We start from the raw sequence: 16,391 nt of genomic DNA, 5'->3' as shown, positions 1-16,391 counted from the left end.
TTATCGATTTTTCTTTTATGCCAAAAATCATTAGGATATTAAGTAAAGATCATGTTCCGTTAAGATATTTTGTAAATTTCCTACTGTAAATATATTAAAACTTAATTTTTGATTAGTAATATGCATTGCTAAGAACTTCATTTGGACAACTTTAAAGACAATTTTATTTTGATTGTTTTGCACCCTCAGATTCCAGATTTTCAAATAGTTGTATCTTAGCCAAATATTGTCCACACCTAACACACCATACATTAATGGAAAGCTTATTTATTTTCTTTCAGAAAACTGACCCTTATGACTTTTGTGGTCCAGGGTCACATTTTAGCATAAAATGAGCATTTTATTTAATAAGCGCCTCCAAATCAGTTTATTTGGGCACTAAAAGTACTAGCAAATATCATCACACTTTATTTTATTTAAATTGTGATGAAATGGAAGTAGCGACAGATCTTTTCATTTGCTTTGTGACGTGCCAGAAAGAATTCTGTCGTTTTGCTGGAACATCAAAATTACATTACGGGGTAAAACATTTTTATATAAATAAATAAATCACGTACACAATTAAATCAGTAACTTATTTTTAGAAAATATATAAAGTGAATTTCTATTTCATGACGATATATATATTTGTAGTTATGTAGTTTAAGCAGCTTTACAGAAAATTAAAGTTTCTACATTATATTTAGTAATCCATATGGCAGAAATGTACGGTAAAAATCAAGCAATTAGTGAATGTCATGTAATCAAACAGACGGTGAACACTATTAACAGCAATGATTATATGCTGCGATCAAACTTATAGCAAAATTTGGTTGTTTTGTATGTTGTCTGAGGGTTTGCATCATCTGAGGTCTTCTGAGGGGTTGGCATCATCTCTTTCGGTCATCTCAGGTCTTTGTAAGGGCTGGATCCAGACTGAAGCTTGTGTAATTCCTAGTTACCACAGGATGCCAATCCCTAAGAAAATAGAGAAAAATTAGCGTAGCTGCTGTTCCAACTAATCAAAAAACTAAATAAATAAATAAAACAGCATCATAACTAGCCATGTATCCAAACGCATTGATTTAGCTCATTTGCTTAATGAATCAGGTGCTAAAATAACACAACATGCAATGTGCATGTGCAAATAAATAACACATTTGACTCTTGAATTCTCTCCTCTGTTCACACGTGAGGGTATATGTGTTATACATTTGTGTGTTTCTGTGTATAATGTGCCTTAGTTAGATGCTGAAGAGCTCTACAGGCAGCATGTGCAGGTACAGTACAAATCCCTCACATCCTTTTAGTGCCTTTTCTATGTAATCCACTACATCCTGTGTCACCTGGATGGGTTTCAGACACTCTTAGCCACAGTCACGCGCGCCTAAAGCAGCCCTAAAAGCATTAAGCCATAGAGGCTAGTAGCAGGTGCACAGAGCCGAGGTATGTGAGAGAATACCTCACTCATAAAGCCCCGATTCCACCCCCCACCTACACACAGTGGCATCTTATCTGACCCGTTGCTCAAGTACATTTCTCTAGCCTCACAATAGAGTTTGGATTGAAAGGATTTAATCGTACTGGCACCAGCAGAGACAACAGCTTTTCCATTTGAAAATGTGCTTACAACCAGCTAAGCCAGTGTAGTGGTGTGAAAAAGGGAAAAATGAAAACAGGAAGCCTCAAGTTGTTTATTAATCCAGTCGGAATTTTCCACTTATACCCCAGTTGTATTAATCCAGAACTTGACCTCTGTTCCAGAGCTGGGGGTCACCTATGCAACAAATTGGGATACAAAATGCCAGAACTTTTGAAAATGTGTTGCTTTTGTATAACCTTCAGTGTTGTTATTGTTAGGTTGTTTCATCTTGGTTAATAGTTTGTTTTGTTTTGTTTTGTTTTGTTTTGTTTTGTTTCGAAATAAAGCTGAAAAATAGAAATGCTGCCTTCACAACTGAGTAAAAATATTAGGTTGAAGTATTAAAAATCCTAAATCTGAAATAAAAATAAATATCTAATTAGAAATATAAAATACAAAAAATAATAAAAATGACAAAGGCATAAAAATAATCACTGAAACTTACAATAAAAATATAATAAAATAAAAAATAAAATAAAATTACATACTAATTTAATAACTAAAGTAACACTGATAACATTAATTTGATTTGTTTATTCATTTATTTATTTTTGTTTATTCAGTTATGTATTCATTTATTTATTTTTATTGTATTTTGTGAAGACTTTTGTTCATATTTTGTTCATAAAGTTCTTTTTTAAAAGAAAAAAAAACATTTTGGATACTTTTGTCCTTGTTTGCATTTCTTTCTGACCTCTTTTTTTCTCTCTCTCTCTTTGGTTGCATTGCAGCGGTTTGCAGTGGAGAGATCACAGATTCAGCTGGGGTGGTGTTGTCTCCAAACTGGCCTGAGGCCTATGATAAGGGTCAGGACTGCATCTGGGGGATCCATGTTGAAGAAGACAAGAGGATCATGCTAGACATCCAAGTGTACGTCAAAGTGAATGACATGTTCGCACATTATACCACAGAAACCTTACATAGTCCTCACAGTTTTGAGAGAGTTCTGGATCTGTCAGCCAGGACTTTGATTTCTTTTCCTCTATGATGACCATCTTATATCATGGGGAAATAAATTGCATTATATTGTAAGGCTGCATGATTAATCAAAACAAAACTGAAATCACAGTCAGCTTAGAGCAATTATCAAATCACAAAGGTTGCAATTTAATTTTAAAAAAAATTTATATATATATATACAGTATATGCTGCATGTTTCAGAGTGAAGCGTGACACTGTGTTAATTTACATCCTTGTTTTCAGTATCTCAGAGTGGCTCAATTCACAGTAAATCCTGCTCCACACAAACTCGTATGCTCTGATTTTGGGTCACTTATAACATGGATTTTAAAATGCAACATGCGCCAACCATCTTCCTTTAGTTAATGAAATATTATAATAAAAAGCACTTATAAACTGGCTTTTGTCAACTAAAAGAGAAGCTTTAAGGGCTCCCTGCAGTTTCTGCCAAAATAAAAGCTTGATGTAATGTTTGAAAATTAAGAAATTAGGACAGCCATAAATATTAGTATTGTAATTTTACAGTTGTTCTGTAAAATGTTTTTTAATACTTATTTTTTTATAGTGAAATATTACAATGGTAATATTTCTTATTTAAAGTAATAATATATTTAGTAATATTATTGGTAGTATTATATTGATATATATAATTACATGTTTTGGTCGAATTTTGCAGCCCTACACACACAGCACCTGGGGCTTAAATTGTAATTTTTATCAGAAAATTTGGAATTCGATTTTTTCCTTAAATCGTGCAACTCTATTATATTCTCTCTGTAGCTATTGAAAATATTTTCTGCTGCTATACAGATGCCAAATTCATTTAATTTAATGTGATTTAACTTTAAATCTACCACAGTAATATAATATCTTTAACTGGGTGGCTTTTCTCAGTAAATAATAACAGTGATAATTAATTCTAACACATTTTTGATCAAATGACAGCTCTAGTTATATACCATGTATGAGGGCAAGATGACCCAAACTTATTTATATTCTCCCAAAATCTCTGCGTTTGACCTCTCCAGAGTTTTTCAGTGGACATAACTGAGCATTTAATGTATCATCACTAGAGAATGCAACTGATACATCTGCTGCATCCTTTACTCACACTGAGATAAGTGTGGTTCAAATCCACTGTGGCTTCATCAAGACCTTTCAACACACTCCCTTCATACCCATCAGTCTCTAACTGTAGATTTCTACAGACTCAAACTCGTATCACCATGCGGCCATCTTTCTGCTGGGTTTGTCCTTGATGTGGCTGAGATTGCACCGCAGTTACAAATTCTGGTGCTTTGCATCATCTGCTCCCCACTGACCGATTCGGCTCCATTCTGCTCTCACTGTCCAAATGAAACACCCGTCATATCGCTCTGGGCATTTTGTGAGATTTCTGTTGAACTGCGACGGCCTAGAACTCAAAGACCTCGATTGGCTTTTCTGAAGATCTCCAAGAGCATACATCTTTAAAGCACTGTCACAACAGCACAGCTTTCTTTCAAATTTACTCTAAACTCTTTGAGAATTAACCCAAAAACAAGCTGAAGTCCTCTGTGTTGCATCAATAATTACTGTGATCAGTGTGGTACGGCGCTTCCTTAGTGGCTCCTGCTGTCAGCCAAGTTCTCAAAGACAAGATAGCTGTTGCCTAGCTTTATGCTGAATTTAATTGAGGGGTCATGGGAGAGGTTGAGTGTATCTGTAAATTGCGGTTAACATCACATCAGGTTTACTCGGTTCACACTCTCTGCCAAATGCAGTCAAACTGCGCTGGCGGGGAGATTGAAAGATGGCAAGCGAGAGAGAGTTATTTTCTCTGCAGATCCTCGTGGGGGGAAAGACTTGAGCTGCTTGGAGATGCAAGGGAAAAATACTCTTTTCCAAAACCTATTGAGATGCCTATAGAGGTGGCATTTTTAAGGCGTCATCAATGCAAAAGCTGTGCCAATAGGCAACTTAATTATTTGACATCTTAGGACACCTAATTTTAACCAGAAATATTTGTATGTAGCATCATTTGTACATTTCACAGACAATGCACTCCCAGAATGCTTTGCGGCAAGCTCACAACCTAACCAAAGATGGCTTATGCTCATAAAGGCTGCATTTATTTGGCAAAACTGTATTATTGTAAAATTTTATTACAATTTAAAATAACTGTTTTCCATTTGTATATGTTTTAAAATGTAACTTATTCATGTAAAGATTCATTTTTAGTAGCCAGTGTCACACGATCCTTCAGAAATCATTCCAATATGATATGCTTAATATTCGTGGTGCTCAAGAGACATCTCTTATTATTATCAATGTTAAAAATGTTTGATCTGCTTAACGTTTTTTGTGGAAACATTGATACATTTTTTCAGGATTATTTGATGAATATGAAGTTCAAAAGAACAGCATTTATGTGATTTTTTTTTATTTTATTTTTTTATATTATAAATGTCTTTACAGTCACTTTTGATCAATTAATTGAACCCCTACTTATTTAAACGCATTAACGTTTAAAAAAAATAATCTTACTGATCCCAAACCTTTGAGCAGTAGCTATAAACAGAGTTTGAGAGTCTGCTCTGAAAGAGAGTGGCAAATGGGGAGTTGAAAAAAGAGGGCAGATGAAGGGGCATGTTGTGCATAAAGAGGATGCAGAAGTGGGATGCACATTGCACAAAGGTTAATAACGAACTCAACAGAACAACAATTATTTTATTGGATGTTTTTATGAATGTGAAATCAATTATGTGAGCAGGGAAACAAGTGTTGAGTGTGATTGTGCCGTCAGGTGAGGTGCGGAACATGAGGCCCGACTGTGTCAGACCCAGATAGATTATTCATGCATTCAATAATTTGGCTGCCTTAATTAAGATTCGCTCATTTGCATATGGTTCCTTTCACATTTGTCATGTTTTCTCTCTCTCTCTCATTGCAAGTGTCCCAGCTGCAGCGCTACATTGTGCGGCTGTGTAATAAATGACATACTGGATGTTTTGCTGGAGATGCAGTCAACATAATTAATTTTCCATTTATTTTGTAGTGGAGGTAATGGAGGGAGATGGTGAGTTTTCGTTTTTCCTGCTGGTGAGGCCACGTGTTTCTACATGAGGTCCAGATGTCTTGAGACAGATGTACTGGTGGATATTTGCTGATGTAGATATTTGCCCTGTTTATACCTGATATTAACATCTGTTTTGGATTGAAACAAGGTAGGACGACACTAAATACTGGTATAAAAGGGATCCAAAATGTTGATTCATATACATGCACTTCAGTAATTCTGATGTCAACGTGCATCATGACAGATCATGTGAAGCATTCACATCTGAAATGAAGTTAATACAATACAAATTTATTTGCAAATTGATGAATATAGTGCACAGTTTTGTGCAATTAATCACTTCTAACATGCACTAACATTCAAAAGTATAAACAAATTGATTTTATTAAGCAGGGGTGCATTAAATTAATCAAAAGTGACACTGTGTCACAAAAAAATCTATTTTCAAATAAATGCTGTTCTTTTGAACTTACATACATACATATAATATATATATAGACACACAAAAAAAATATTAGACTGCACAACTGATTTCAACATTGATAATTAAAAATAAATAAATAAAAATTGAGCAAATTGGTGTATCAGAATTTCCGAAGGATCATGTGACACTGAAGACTGGATTAATGACTGCTGAAAATTCAGCTTTGCATCACAGAAATACATTTTTTAATATATTCAAAAAGAGTTATTTTAAATTGTAATAATATTTCACAATATTCCTGCTTTTACTGCATTCATAAGATACTTCTTTCAAAAACATAAAAACAAATCACCTCAAACATTTAATTGGTAGTGTACAACTTATAATCAGAAATATAGAATCCCCAAATTAATGCAGAATGAACATTAAGAAAGTAATATTTTTAGCTTTTGTTTTTGTAAGTTTCTGAGGATAAAATGAGTAATTATAGCCTTTTAATATTATTTGTAAGCCATAGTCTATGCCTAAACTACAAACGATCAGTGTTTTTGTTTATTGGTTATTGAAGCAATAAGGGACTCGTAATTAGCTTGAACATATAATATGAACATTGGCATAGCCTCGGAAATTGAAAATAAATTCCCTAATAATGGCCAGCTGTATTTAGTTTTTTCTTGTGATTTCATAATTTGATCATCTTAATATCAGGTGTACATATTGATTGAGCAGCAGAGGAACATGGGTGTATTGGTCATGGTGTGTTTGGAGTCATTCTGATCTGCTGCGAAGCCCATGCATTCCCCACCCTTATAATTTTCAAATGACCAAATTTATCAAAGGACATATGGGACATTATCAGCCAGGCACATGAAGTGAGACATATAGGGAAGGAAAATGAGTGAGGAGGGATCCAACCACAGCTGTTCAGCCCAGAGAGACTAATAACAAATCTTCTAGCGCTAGTGCACACACTTTTAATATTTCACTTATGTCCTAACATTCTTGCAGGCATCTTCTTACAAGAAATCATTGACCCACCACAGGTCCTCATTGCTGCGTAGGTGTCCTGCAGAGCCCTTTGGTTGCACTTGGATCATTGGTACTGTAATACCAGGGCCCGGGCCACTGCTGGAGGCTCATTATGGGTCTGTAAGAACATTTTAGCCCGATAATGAATATGCACCCACTCCTCCATAATCATTCATCAATGTACGGCGCATTCCCAATTACCTGAGAATGTGGGGCGTAATGAAGGCTGATGAATTCATTTAGCAGGGAGGGTTTCTCACACTGAATGTGCCAGGCCATGAATCAGAGGAAGGGGGGAGAGAGGTGCACAGGTGACAGCTGGCACACCTGCACACAGTCTTTCATAGACTTAGCTGCACAGCAGGGAATGCTGGATATATCAAAACCAGTCGAAGTCCGGGATTCCCATGAGTGCTAGAGCCCTCTACTGGAGTTGTAGTGCACAGCTGTGCAAGACCGACATGATTTAAGTTGGATGTATTTACCTTCCTGTCTTAGCCCTCACAAAAGTGTGTGTGTTTGTTTGTGTTTGTGTGTGTGTGTGTGTGTGTGTGTGTGTGTGTGTACTTGTTTATGCTACATTGTGGGGAACAAATGTCCCCACAAGGATAGTAAAACCAGAAATTTGGCGTGCGGTCCCCATGAGGGGAAAAAATATTATTAAAAATAGTAAATGATGTTTATCTGAAAGTGTAACAATGCAAACAGGTTTTCTATGGAAAGTCTATGGAAAGTCCCCATAATTCACAGAAACAAATGTGTGTGTGTGTGTGTGGTTTCCTGTGAGGGGTAGGTTTAGGGGGTAGGGTTGGTGTAGGGCAATAGAAAATACGGTCTGTACAGTAGAAAAACCATTACGCCTATGGAGAGTCCCCACAAGGATAGCTGACCAGACTGTGTGTGTGTGTGTGTGTATGCAACTGAACCATTGAACATTCTCTGAGCTACATGGAATAGAGGTGTTTCATTCTTAAATGAATTTGTGTGTTTGAACTAAATGGTTAAGTTAAGTTAAGTTAAAGTTAACTCACTCATATAGATAGTCACTTGTTTCATTCATATATAATTTTTGAACAAATCTGTTCAGTAAATGGTCCAAATGACTCACAATAGCCATGTAACCAGCAGAAAGAGTCACTGAACACCATCTAGCACTGTTGTTCTTTAACAAATTAATATATAAAGTGTATATAAATTGTGCATATGTTTGAGAACAGTGATGCAACAGTGTATGTATTTTCTAGAATTAACTGCCTACCATAATATATTGTTGCATTCCTAGTTAGTTGCATTTAATTATGCCGGTATTTATTATAAATAATTGAAAGCTATTAATTATGGCCTGTACACAAATTCTGAGAATACCTGCTATTAGACAACCATTCTTTTTATGTTGTTTCTGGACTTTATTTGATCAATGTCTAATGGAATCACTATTGGAAGTGCAACGCAAAACATACAGATTTGTTGGATGTGTTTGTAAATCTCATATTCAGCAGCCTTTTCTTGTGATGAATCAGTATTTGAATCAATTTAAATGAGATGTAGTCCTGATTGACCATGAGCTGTTGATTTGTTTATGGTGGTTTCTCTCATTTTCTCCTGCATTTGGCTTTGGGTTTACAGTTGGCTTGGCTGCAGAGCTCTGTATGGTGGTTGCGTGCACCTCAGAGAGTCACAGCCTTTAGCAGGCTGGTAATAAATCAAGGCTGTCTCATCCCCCCAGGCACCGAGCCAGAACCCAGACCAATATTTAACTTTCTAATTAAAGAAGAACTCTGCAAAAACAGAGGAACTAATTTCTCTCCTTTATTTGAGAAGGCATCATCCTGTATAAGTCTCTCTGAAAATGTTGACAATTCAAATGAAGGTTTAGTCTCTTCTGTTTGACTGGCTTTTCCCAGTGCCAACATTGTACAGCATTTCATCCAGAAGTAACTGGGGCTTATCCACCTTCATCTCAGGAAAGTCCTGTGTTAATTTGCTGCCTCTGTCCAGAGTCCATTTTAAACAAATGGCTGTGGACTAAAGGCCAATCCGGAGTCTCTTGCGGCTCCGTAACGGATTTTATTCCATGTAGAATCACTCCCACATTCTAATATATATGCCTGCAGAAAATTCTAATATTTTTTATCAGGTAATATTAAAAGTAGTAGTATTGATTTTGTCAGACATTTTTAATTTAGTATTTTAAATTAGTCTTAGTCCTGTGTCAAATGTACTTTTTAGTTATTATCATATTTAGTCAAAATAGTCAGGTTTTAGTTGACTAGTTTTAGCAATTCCCATAGTTCCAAATTGCAATAATGTTTCTCTATTAAAACAACAGTGTTTGAATAAGTGCAACCGCAAACAAAATAGACGAGATCTCATGACAGAACACAAACAGGCTGCATAACACTTTCATTTAAGCTGAACATCTCACATGGAGATCGCTAAACTGCAGCTTACTTGCTTGTCTGTGTTTTCAGATTATTGTCGGGGATTCCGTAATGAAAATCGAGTGTGTGCACATGGTTGCCAGATTGCAAAAATTAAGCAAAACACCAAGCAGAAAATGTATCTTTTTAACAGAAGCTCTGATTTGGGGTTTTGAACTCTTGATATCTGGCAACCGCACACATGAAAGCTCGCATAGTAGAGGCACGTACAGCAGTCTGCGATAATATTTTGTCTCCTTTTTTCGGCAAGTATAAAAAGAGATTTTTGTATAGTTTTTATTTTTTTAAATACATTTTAGTTTCGTCTTTTATCATCAATGATACTGCATTTTGATATAGTCACAGTTATCGTTTATTGATCATAGTCATTGTCTTGTTTTAGTCATGGGAAAAAAGCTTGTCAACGAACATTTTTCGTTATAGTTTTCGTTAACAAAATTAACACTAAATGGTAGTTCTTTTTATATTAATTATATTACAGAATGTTCCAGTTTCTACTGTAGGCAGCCATGGTGAGCATAAGAGACTTTTTTTCTAAATAATCGAAAAATGTAAATTATTTCAAAACGTTTGATCAGTATACGATTCAAAGGGTTTATATATTTATTTCATAATAATAATAATTACTGTTATATAATAATATTACTGTTTTTACTGTATTTTTGATCAAATAAATTTCATTTTTTGCATTTTAATATTTCATTAAATACCATTTGAATTTGAAACTGTGTTGCACTCCTGTGCAACTTTTTTTTATTTAGCTTTACTTTAAATAACTGTATGTTTCAAGGACACGCAGGGTTACTGTGCCCTGGCCGCAAAGCTGTTGTTGGTATGTTGAGCACAGGCCCATCGTGCTCAGCCCTCGGCAAAGGGGATTTGATTGGAAATTGTGTTTTTTCCAGCAGGGCAATCATTCAGGTAGATGATTCTCCGCTAAACAGACATGGAGCAGAGAAAGGAAGACAGGCTTCTGCGTGCCACTTCAGAATTTGTTCACTCTGACGCATGAAAACAGTTGTTCTCAGTAGTGGCCTGTCATCCATGTAAATTACAGATAGGTACAGATAGGCTCGGTTTGCGTGACAGATGATGGATCATAATGTATTAGTTTTCCAAAGAAACGCCAGATGCAAAATCCTCCACAAAATACTCCCATTTATCTCTCAAGCAAACAGAATCAAATGCATCTTCACGGCTTTCACCAGCAGAACCGTATTTTAACCATGTCTGAGATGCAGAGAATGTCTCGATTGACATTTCTTTTTTTTAAAAGCCAGCATTTGTCACTTCCCTTTCGTTGTGCTGAGCAGAGGACGACGTGTCTGCGAGCCCTATATGAGAGTTTAATGCATTCTGATGGCGGCTGTGTTGTCGGCCAAGTCAAGCTGAGCCTGTTTTTGTGATTAAACAAAATGAAATTACTGCCAGCAAATGGAAAGCATGATTGATTTTCTCGGCAGATACGGTGTGCGGCTACGCAAAGGCTTGTTTAACTTTATCACAACAAATCCAATAAGGGCTGACACAGTTTCACTCTCTCCGGTCCTCAGAGTGGGTCAGGGGCTCTTCTGGTTTAAACGTGTCTCCCAGTGGAAATGCATACACGGATTTTCCTGCATACACTACTAGAGGGCTGTTGACAGTTGAATAATATACATTCAATCCATATGTAACAGTAGGTGTATGTGTGCACGCACACGTGTAAGCCATAATTTAAACATCCTGTCTTCATTTTGCTTGAATGTAACCATTCTGTCTCGTGCTGCAGCAGAACGGAGATGATTAATTATTCCCCTCTCCTCAGTAATGACTTCCATTACTGCCCACTTGTGATTAATTAGTGACAAGATAGAGTGTGTATGCCCCCTCCCTGCCTGACTGAAACACACTCCCTCCACCAGTGACTGGCCAGACTGTCTGGGTTTGGTGGACGTCAGCCACAGTTACAGATCACATTCACGTAGAAATGGAGAGATGTATGCTGTAATATACCTCAATAGTGTAGGCTGATTATTTGTGCAACAGTGAAGCAGATGATTTCAAGGTAAAGCTTTTCATTGACATTTCTTTTGTAGACTGTGGTTTTGTCACCTTTGTGTAAAGCTGTCAGGCATCTTCAAGGCAGTACAAAGTGCTCTGAAGGTCATATATTCTCCAGGCTTTTGAGCAATAGGCTTGGATTCCCCTCAGGTATAAAAATGGAAACTTGCTTTTATACTTGATATGATCCAAAACTGAAGTATGGATAAGAGAGACAGTTATAGTGACTATGGAAAATTCCTTCTAATTTTTCTATTAAATATAAACTACTTTTCAAATTTTGAGGTCAGTACTATTTTTTAATTTTATTGATTTTTAAAGAAATTGATACTTTTATTCAGCAAGAATGCCTTAAATTGATTTTAAAAAGTGAAAAACATTTATAAAGATTTCTATTTCAAATAAATGATATGCTTTTGAACTTTATATTCATAATATAATTCTGAAAGTATTCTGAAATTCTGTTTTCAACATTAAATTGAATTGCTTCTTGAAATGTTTTAATATTTTAGAATGTTATTTTATTGCCATCACTGTAATACATTTTATTCTATTAGAATTAATTAAGAATTACAATTACAATATTTCTGTTATTTTTATTATTTCTTTACTGTATTTTCAGTATAACTTTTGAACAGTAGTGTATTGTACCTGTAATACAAATATTTTAAGTTTCTGTCCTGTGTTTTCAATTGTAAAAATGAAAGAAACTTTTTAGTATTTTATTCTCCTCTTAATTTAACTTAGAAGTGATGATGTGTAAGACATGGATGTGGATAAATGTAACCCTAATAAATTCATAAATTGGAAAAATGGACATTTAAAATGGTAATAAAGTTTTTTTTTATAAAATGTAAAATCTATAATAATTTCACAACATAATTCAAAGCATGTCCGTGATGGAGATTCTCTTGAATTTGCCACAGGGAAACTGCCAAATGTCCTCTCTTTCTGGCTCCTGAATATCAGGAAACTGATTTTCCAGCTATTTCCAAACATGAGATAGGAGGAGTTGTTTCCCCCGCTGCTGAATCATTTGCTCTTTATAGTCTGAGTGAGATGAATGGGGTTTGTGATTGCACAGCTATTGAAACTATGCACAAAAATGCTTAACAAAAGCAGTGGGAAAACATTAAACAGCAGAAAAGATTGTATTTGCAGCAGGGGCAAGAGAAAAGCGGTAAGGCCGGAAAATAAGAACTAGAGGAAGACATGTTAGAGGGGAGGTCCCTTGGCCCCTAGTATTGCTTTGAGGTGAGACCTGAACATCTGAGATAGGATTAGTCTGGGATTGACCTGTTGTATATTATCTGCTCACAGTCTCCACATGGGAAAGAACGACATGCTGACTTTTTACGATGGAGATGACCTGACTGCAAAGATACTGGGCCAGTACAGCGGTTCCCGTCCTCGCTTCAAACTCTACACCTCCATGGCTGATGTGACCATTCAGTTCCAGTCGGACCCTGCTACCAACATCTACGGCTACAACAATGGTTTTGTGGTGCACTTTTTCGGTAATGACCTATTTAACCATTTCTGCTGCACTTTCCATTCAAAAGTTTGGTGACAGGAAGATTTCTTTGAAGAAATGAATACTTTTATTCAGCAAGAATGCATTAAATTAATCAAAAGTGACAGTAAAGACATTTATATTGTTACAAAAGATTTCTATTTCAAATAAATGCTGTTCTTTTGAACTTTCTGTTCATCAGAGAATCCTAAAAAAAGTATTATGATTTCCACAAAATAATAATAATATTAGGCAGCTCAACTCTTTTCAACATTATTAATAAGGAGAAATGTTTCTTGATCACCAAATTATCATATTAGAATGATTTCTGAAGGATCATGTGACACTGAAGACTGTAGACTGAAGAGTAATGACTGCTGAAAATTCAGCTTTGCCTCACAGGAATAAATTGCTTCCTAATATGTAGTCAGAAAGAAAACAGTTGCTTTAAATTGTAGTAATATTCCTGTTTTACTGTATTTTTGATCAAATAAATGCAGCCTTTTCTAAGAAAAAAAAAAATCTTACCGGTCCCAAACATCTAAATGCACTTGGATGAAGCTCATTAATTATCTGCTTGTGAGATTTATTTGAGATACCATAGGGAAACGTAAGAGGGAGAGAGGTTATAAAAGCGAGAGCCACAACTGGTTTAGTCCTCACCTTTCCTGAGGATTAAGTGAAGGTCATTCCATCAGCTTCTCTTGGTGGCTGACTATTGCACAAGATCAGATCAAATATAATAAGTTCTATTTGGAGGGTGGAGGAATGCAGATGATTCATAGAGAGGACTGAAATGGACTGTTTTTCCATTTCCTTCATGCAGCACAGAGGAAAGATTCCTGCGGCAGCTCCTGCAGGTGCAGGGATTTGGCCTTGCAGAGACGCTAACAATTACAGTGCATGTTTGTACTCATTAGCCGCATTTGCCGGGTGCTGTGCCCTCCCCAGCTCTGCCACGCTAAGAATGGACATCAGCAAAATGCCTGCCAGCTGTCTTGTGCTGCTCTATTCAAATTTTTAATCACAGCCAAGCTGATTCCTAGCATTTGATTTATCAGTCATTAGACACAACACCTGTGGTTTGTTCAGGGACACGGTGAGAAACAAAGAAATTGTTTGCAAGCATTATTGAACATTCTGTCTCTCTTTTCCTCACTTTTGCTCCACTAATCAAGCTAATTGAGTCTTACTTTACAGGAAAGAAAATAACAAGTGAGAACTCACAGATGTTTCAAGTGTTTCTCCATATAGAAGTAGTGAGATTAAATGGAAAGAAAAGGAGACCTTTGATTAAACAGATAGACCAAAATTCTGTCATTTGCATACTCTCATGTCATTCCAAACCTGAATGACTTTCTTTTTCAGTGGAACTCAAAAGAAGATATTTTGAAGAATGTTTTAACTGTTTTTGTCCATATAATGAAAGTCAGTGGGGTCCAAAAACAACATTGAGTTCCAGTGACTTCCATTGTATGGACCAAAAAAAAAAAAAAACTCTGTTCAAAATAACTTCTTTTGTGTTCTAGAGATGAAATTTTGTATTTGGAATTATATGAGGATGAGTAAATGATGAGGATGAGTAAATGATGAGTATTCATTTTTGAGTGCACTAACAATTGATATCTTTCAGACATTATAAGATTAAATGACATGAAAGATGTCTCACAGATGTCTCATGACTGCTTTCCTCTTAGAAAGCAGTCAGATTAAATGGAGAAAAATTCTGAAATCTGCTTAATTTCATTTGGTTTGGGATAATTTGATAAGAAATATTTGAGACCACATGATAATCTCTGACTTTTGATTGCAAACTTTGGCTTGTTAACAAATATAAGTGCAATGTTAAGAACGCTTCTGAAAATCTTAAAGGGTTAGTTCACTCAAAACTTTAAATTCTGTCAACATTTATTCATCCTCAAGTCGTTCCAAACCGGTATGACTTTCTTTCTTCTCCAAAAAAATAAATTAAATTAATAAATAAATAAATTTATTTATTTATTTATTTATTTATAAATGGTGACCAGTGAATATTGGTAACTATTTTGGTATTTTGGTGACCAGTGAATATTGGTAACTATTTTGGCATTTTGGTGACCAGTGATTTTCAGTGTATTTATGAAAAAGTCATACAGTTTTGCAACAACATGGGGTAAATAAATGATGTCAGAATGTTCACTTTTGGGTGAACTGTCCCTTTAAGATTTAAAATGAAGAAACTAAAAATAAATTAAGAAACTAAAATAAAACTAAAATGCCAAAGTGTGCAATCAAAAGTGAAGGATTGTCATATGATCTCAAATACTTTTCCCAACCAAACCAAATAATCTGTTATGCAAACATTCATTGTCTCATTTGATTCAATTTCTCCTGAGGTATTTTAGGAGACATATCTGAGGAAAAAGTTGATGCAGCAAGATTAAGTCACGAAAGACCAACCACAGAGTGATAAAATGTTCCTCTTTGCAGAGGTTCCCCGTAACGACACCTGTCCAGAGCTTCCGGAGATCTCCAACGGCTGGAAGACCACATCTCACCCTGATCTGGTGCACGGCACGGTGGTGACCTATCAGTGTTACCCAGGCTTTGAGGTGGTGGGCACCGAAATGCTCATGTGTCAGTGGGACCTGACCTGGAGCGGAGACTTGCCTAGCTGTGAAAGAGGTGAAAACACACACACACTCACGATGATAACCACTCTCTCTAAAATCCATTTTCACCTCACTTCCAAACCAACACGCACTGCCTATTGATCAAGAGCAATCCTGTGCTCCGAAACTAGATGAGCTTTTGAATTCCATTTGAGGGGGGAATTTCACAAGTGCCTGTTCGCCTCTGCAAGGACAGGCGAAGAGTGAAGGAGGGCTTTGTGGGTAATCACTCACTTTTCTTTCGAGGGCGACTTCACGCAGGAAGTAGGTGTCGTTTCGCTTCACAGTCTCGGTGCATCTTCCTCTCTTTGCTCCCACCTTAAGTGATTTTTGTGATTTTGCAAGAATTTTTATTTCGCTCTCCGCCTCCTTGGTGAGACCACAATGGCGTCCCGCTGATGCACGGAGTGTTTCATCAACAAATTTTAAAACAGGGCAGCTCCGCGACTTGCCAAAGTCACTCCAGTGCTTGAAATGAAATCTCGTCGCCTGGCTATTGTGTTGCTCAGACTTGCTCTGTGTGAGTGCGTAATACTGCAGGCTCCCAGGACGTCCGCAGACATTCGTCGTTTCAAGTATCAGCAGACAGGAGACCGAATGACCCCGGGGTCCAGGTTCTGCCGCTGTCCATGACAAAAACTGTAGCAGCAA

The 16,391-nt window shown here is 36.3% G+C and overlaps 1 protein-coding gene across 6 annotated transcripts in view; it reads left to right on the top strand.

Annotated features, from left to right (window-relative positions):
• The window catches only part of sez6b (seizure related 6 homolog b), a 185,525-nt gene that overhangs the window by 162,406 nt on the left and 6,728 nt on the right, over window positions 1-16,391 (top strand). For all 6 annotated transcript variants that reach the window (XM_016557060.1, XM_016557059.1, XM_016557056.1 and 3 more), the window contains exons 9-11: window positions 2,353-2,491; window positions 12,897-13,093; window positions 15,559-15,753. In XM_016557060.1, the coding sequence (XP_016412546.1) occupies window positions 2,353-2,491; window positions 12,897-13,093; window positions 15,559-15,753 (531 nt within the window). The remainder of the gene's footprint in view (window positions 1-2,352; window positions 2,492-12,896; window positions 13,094-15,558; window positions 15,754-16,391) is intronic.

The sequence above is a fragment of the Sinocyclocheilus rhinocerous genome, unplaced genomic scaffold, assembly GCF_001515625.1.
Source record: "Sinocyclocheilus rhinocerous isolate Xijiao unplaced genomic scaffold, SAMN03320098_v1.1 scaffold166, whole genome shotgun sequence".
Lineage (NCBI taxonomy): Eukaryota > Metazoa > Chordata > Actinopteri > Cypriniformes > Cyprinidae > Sinocyclocheilus > Sinocyclocheilus rhinocerous.
Note: the sequence above shows the minus strand (reverse complement) of the source record. Positions and strands in the feature narration are given on the sequence as shown.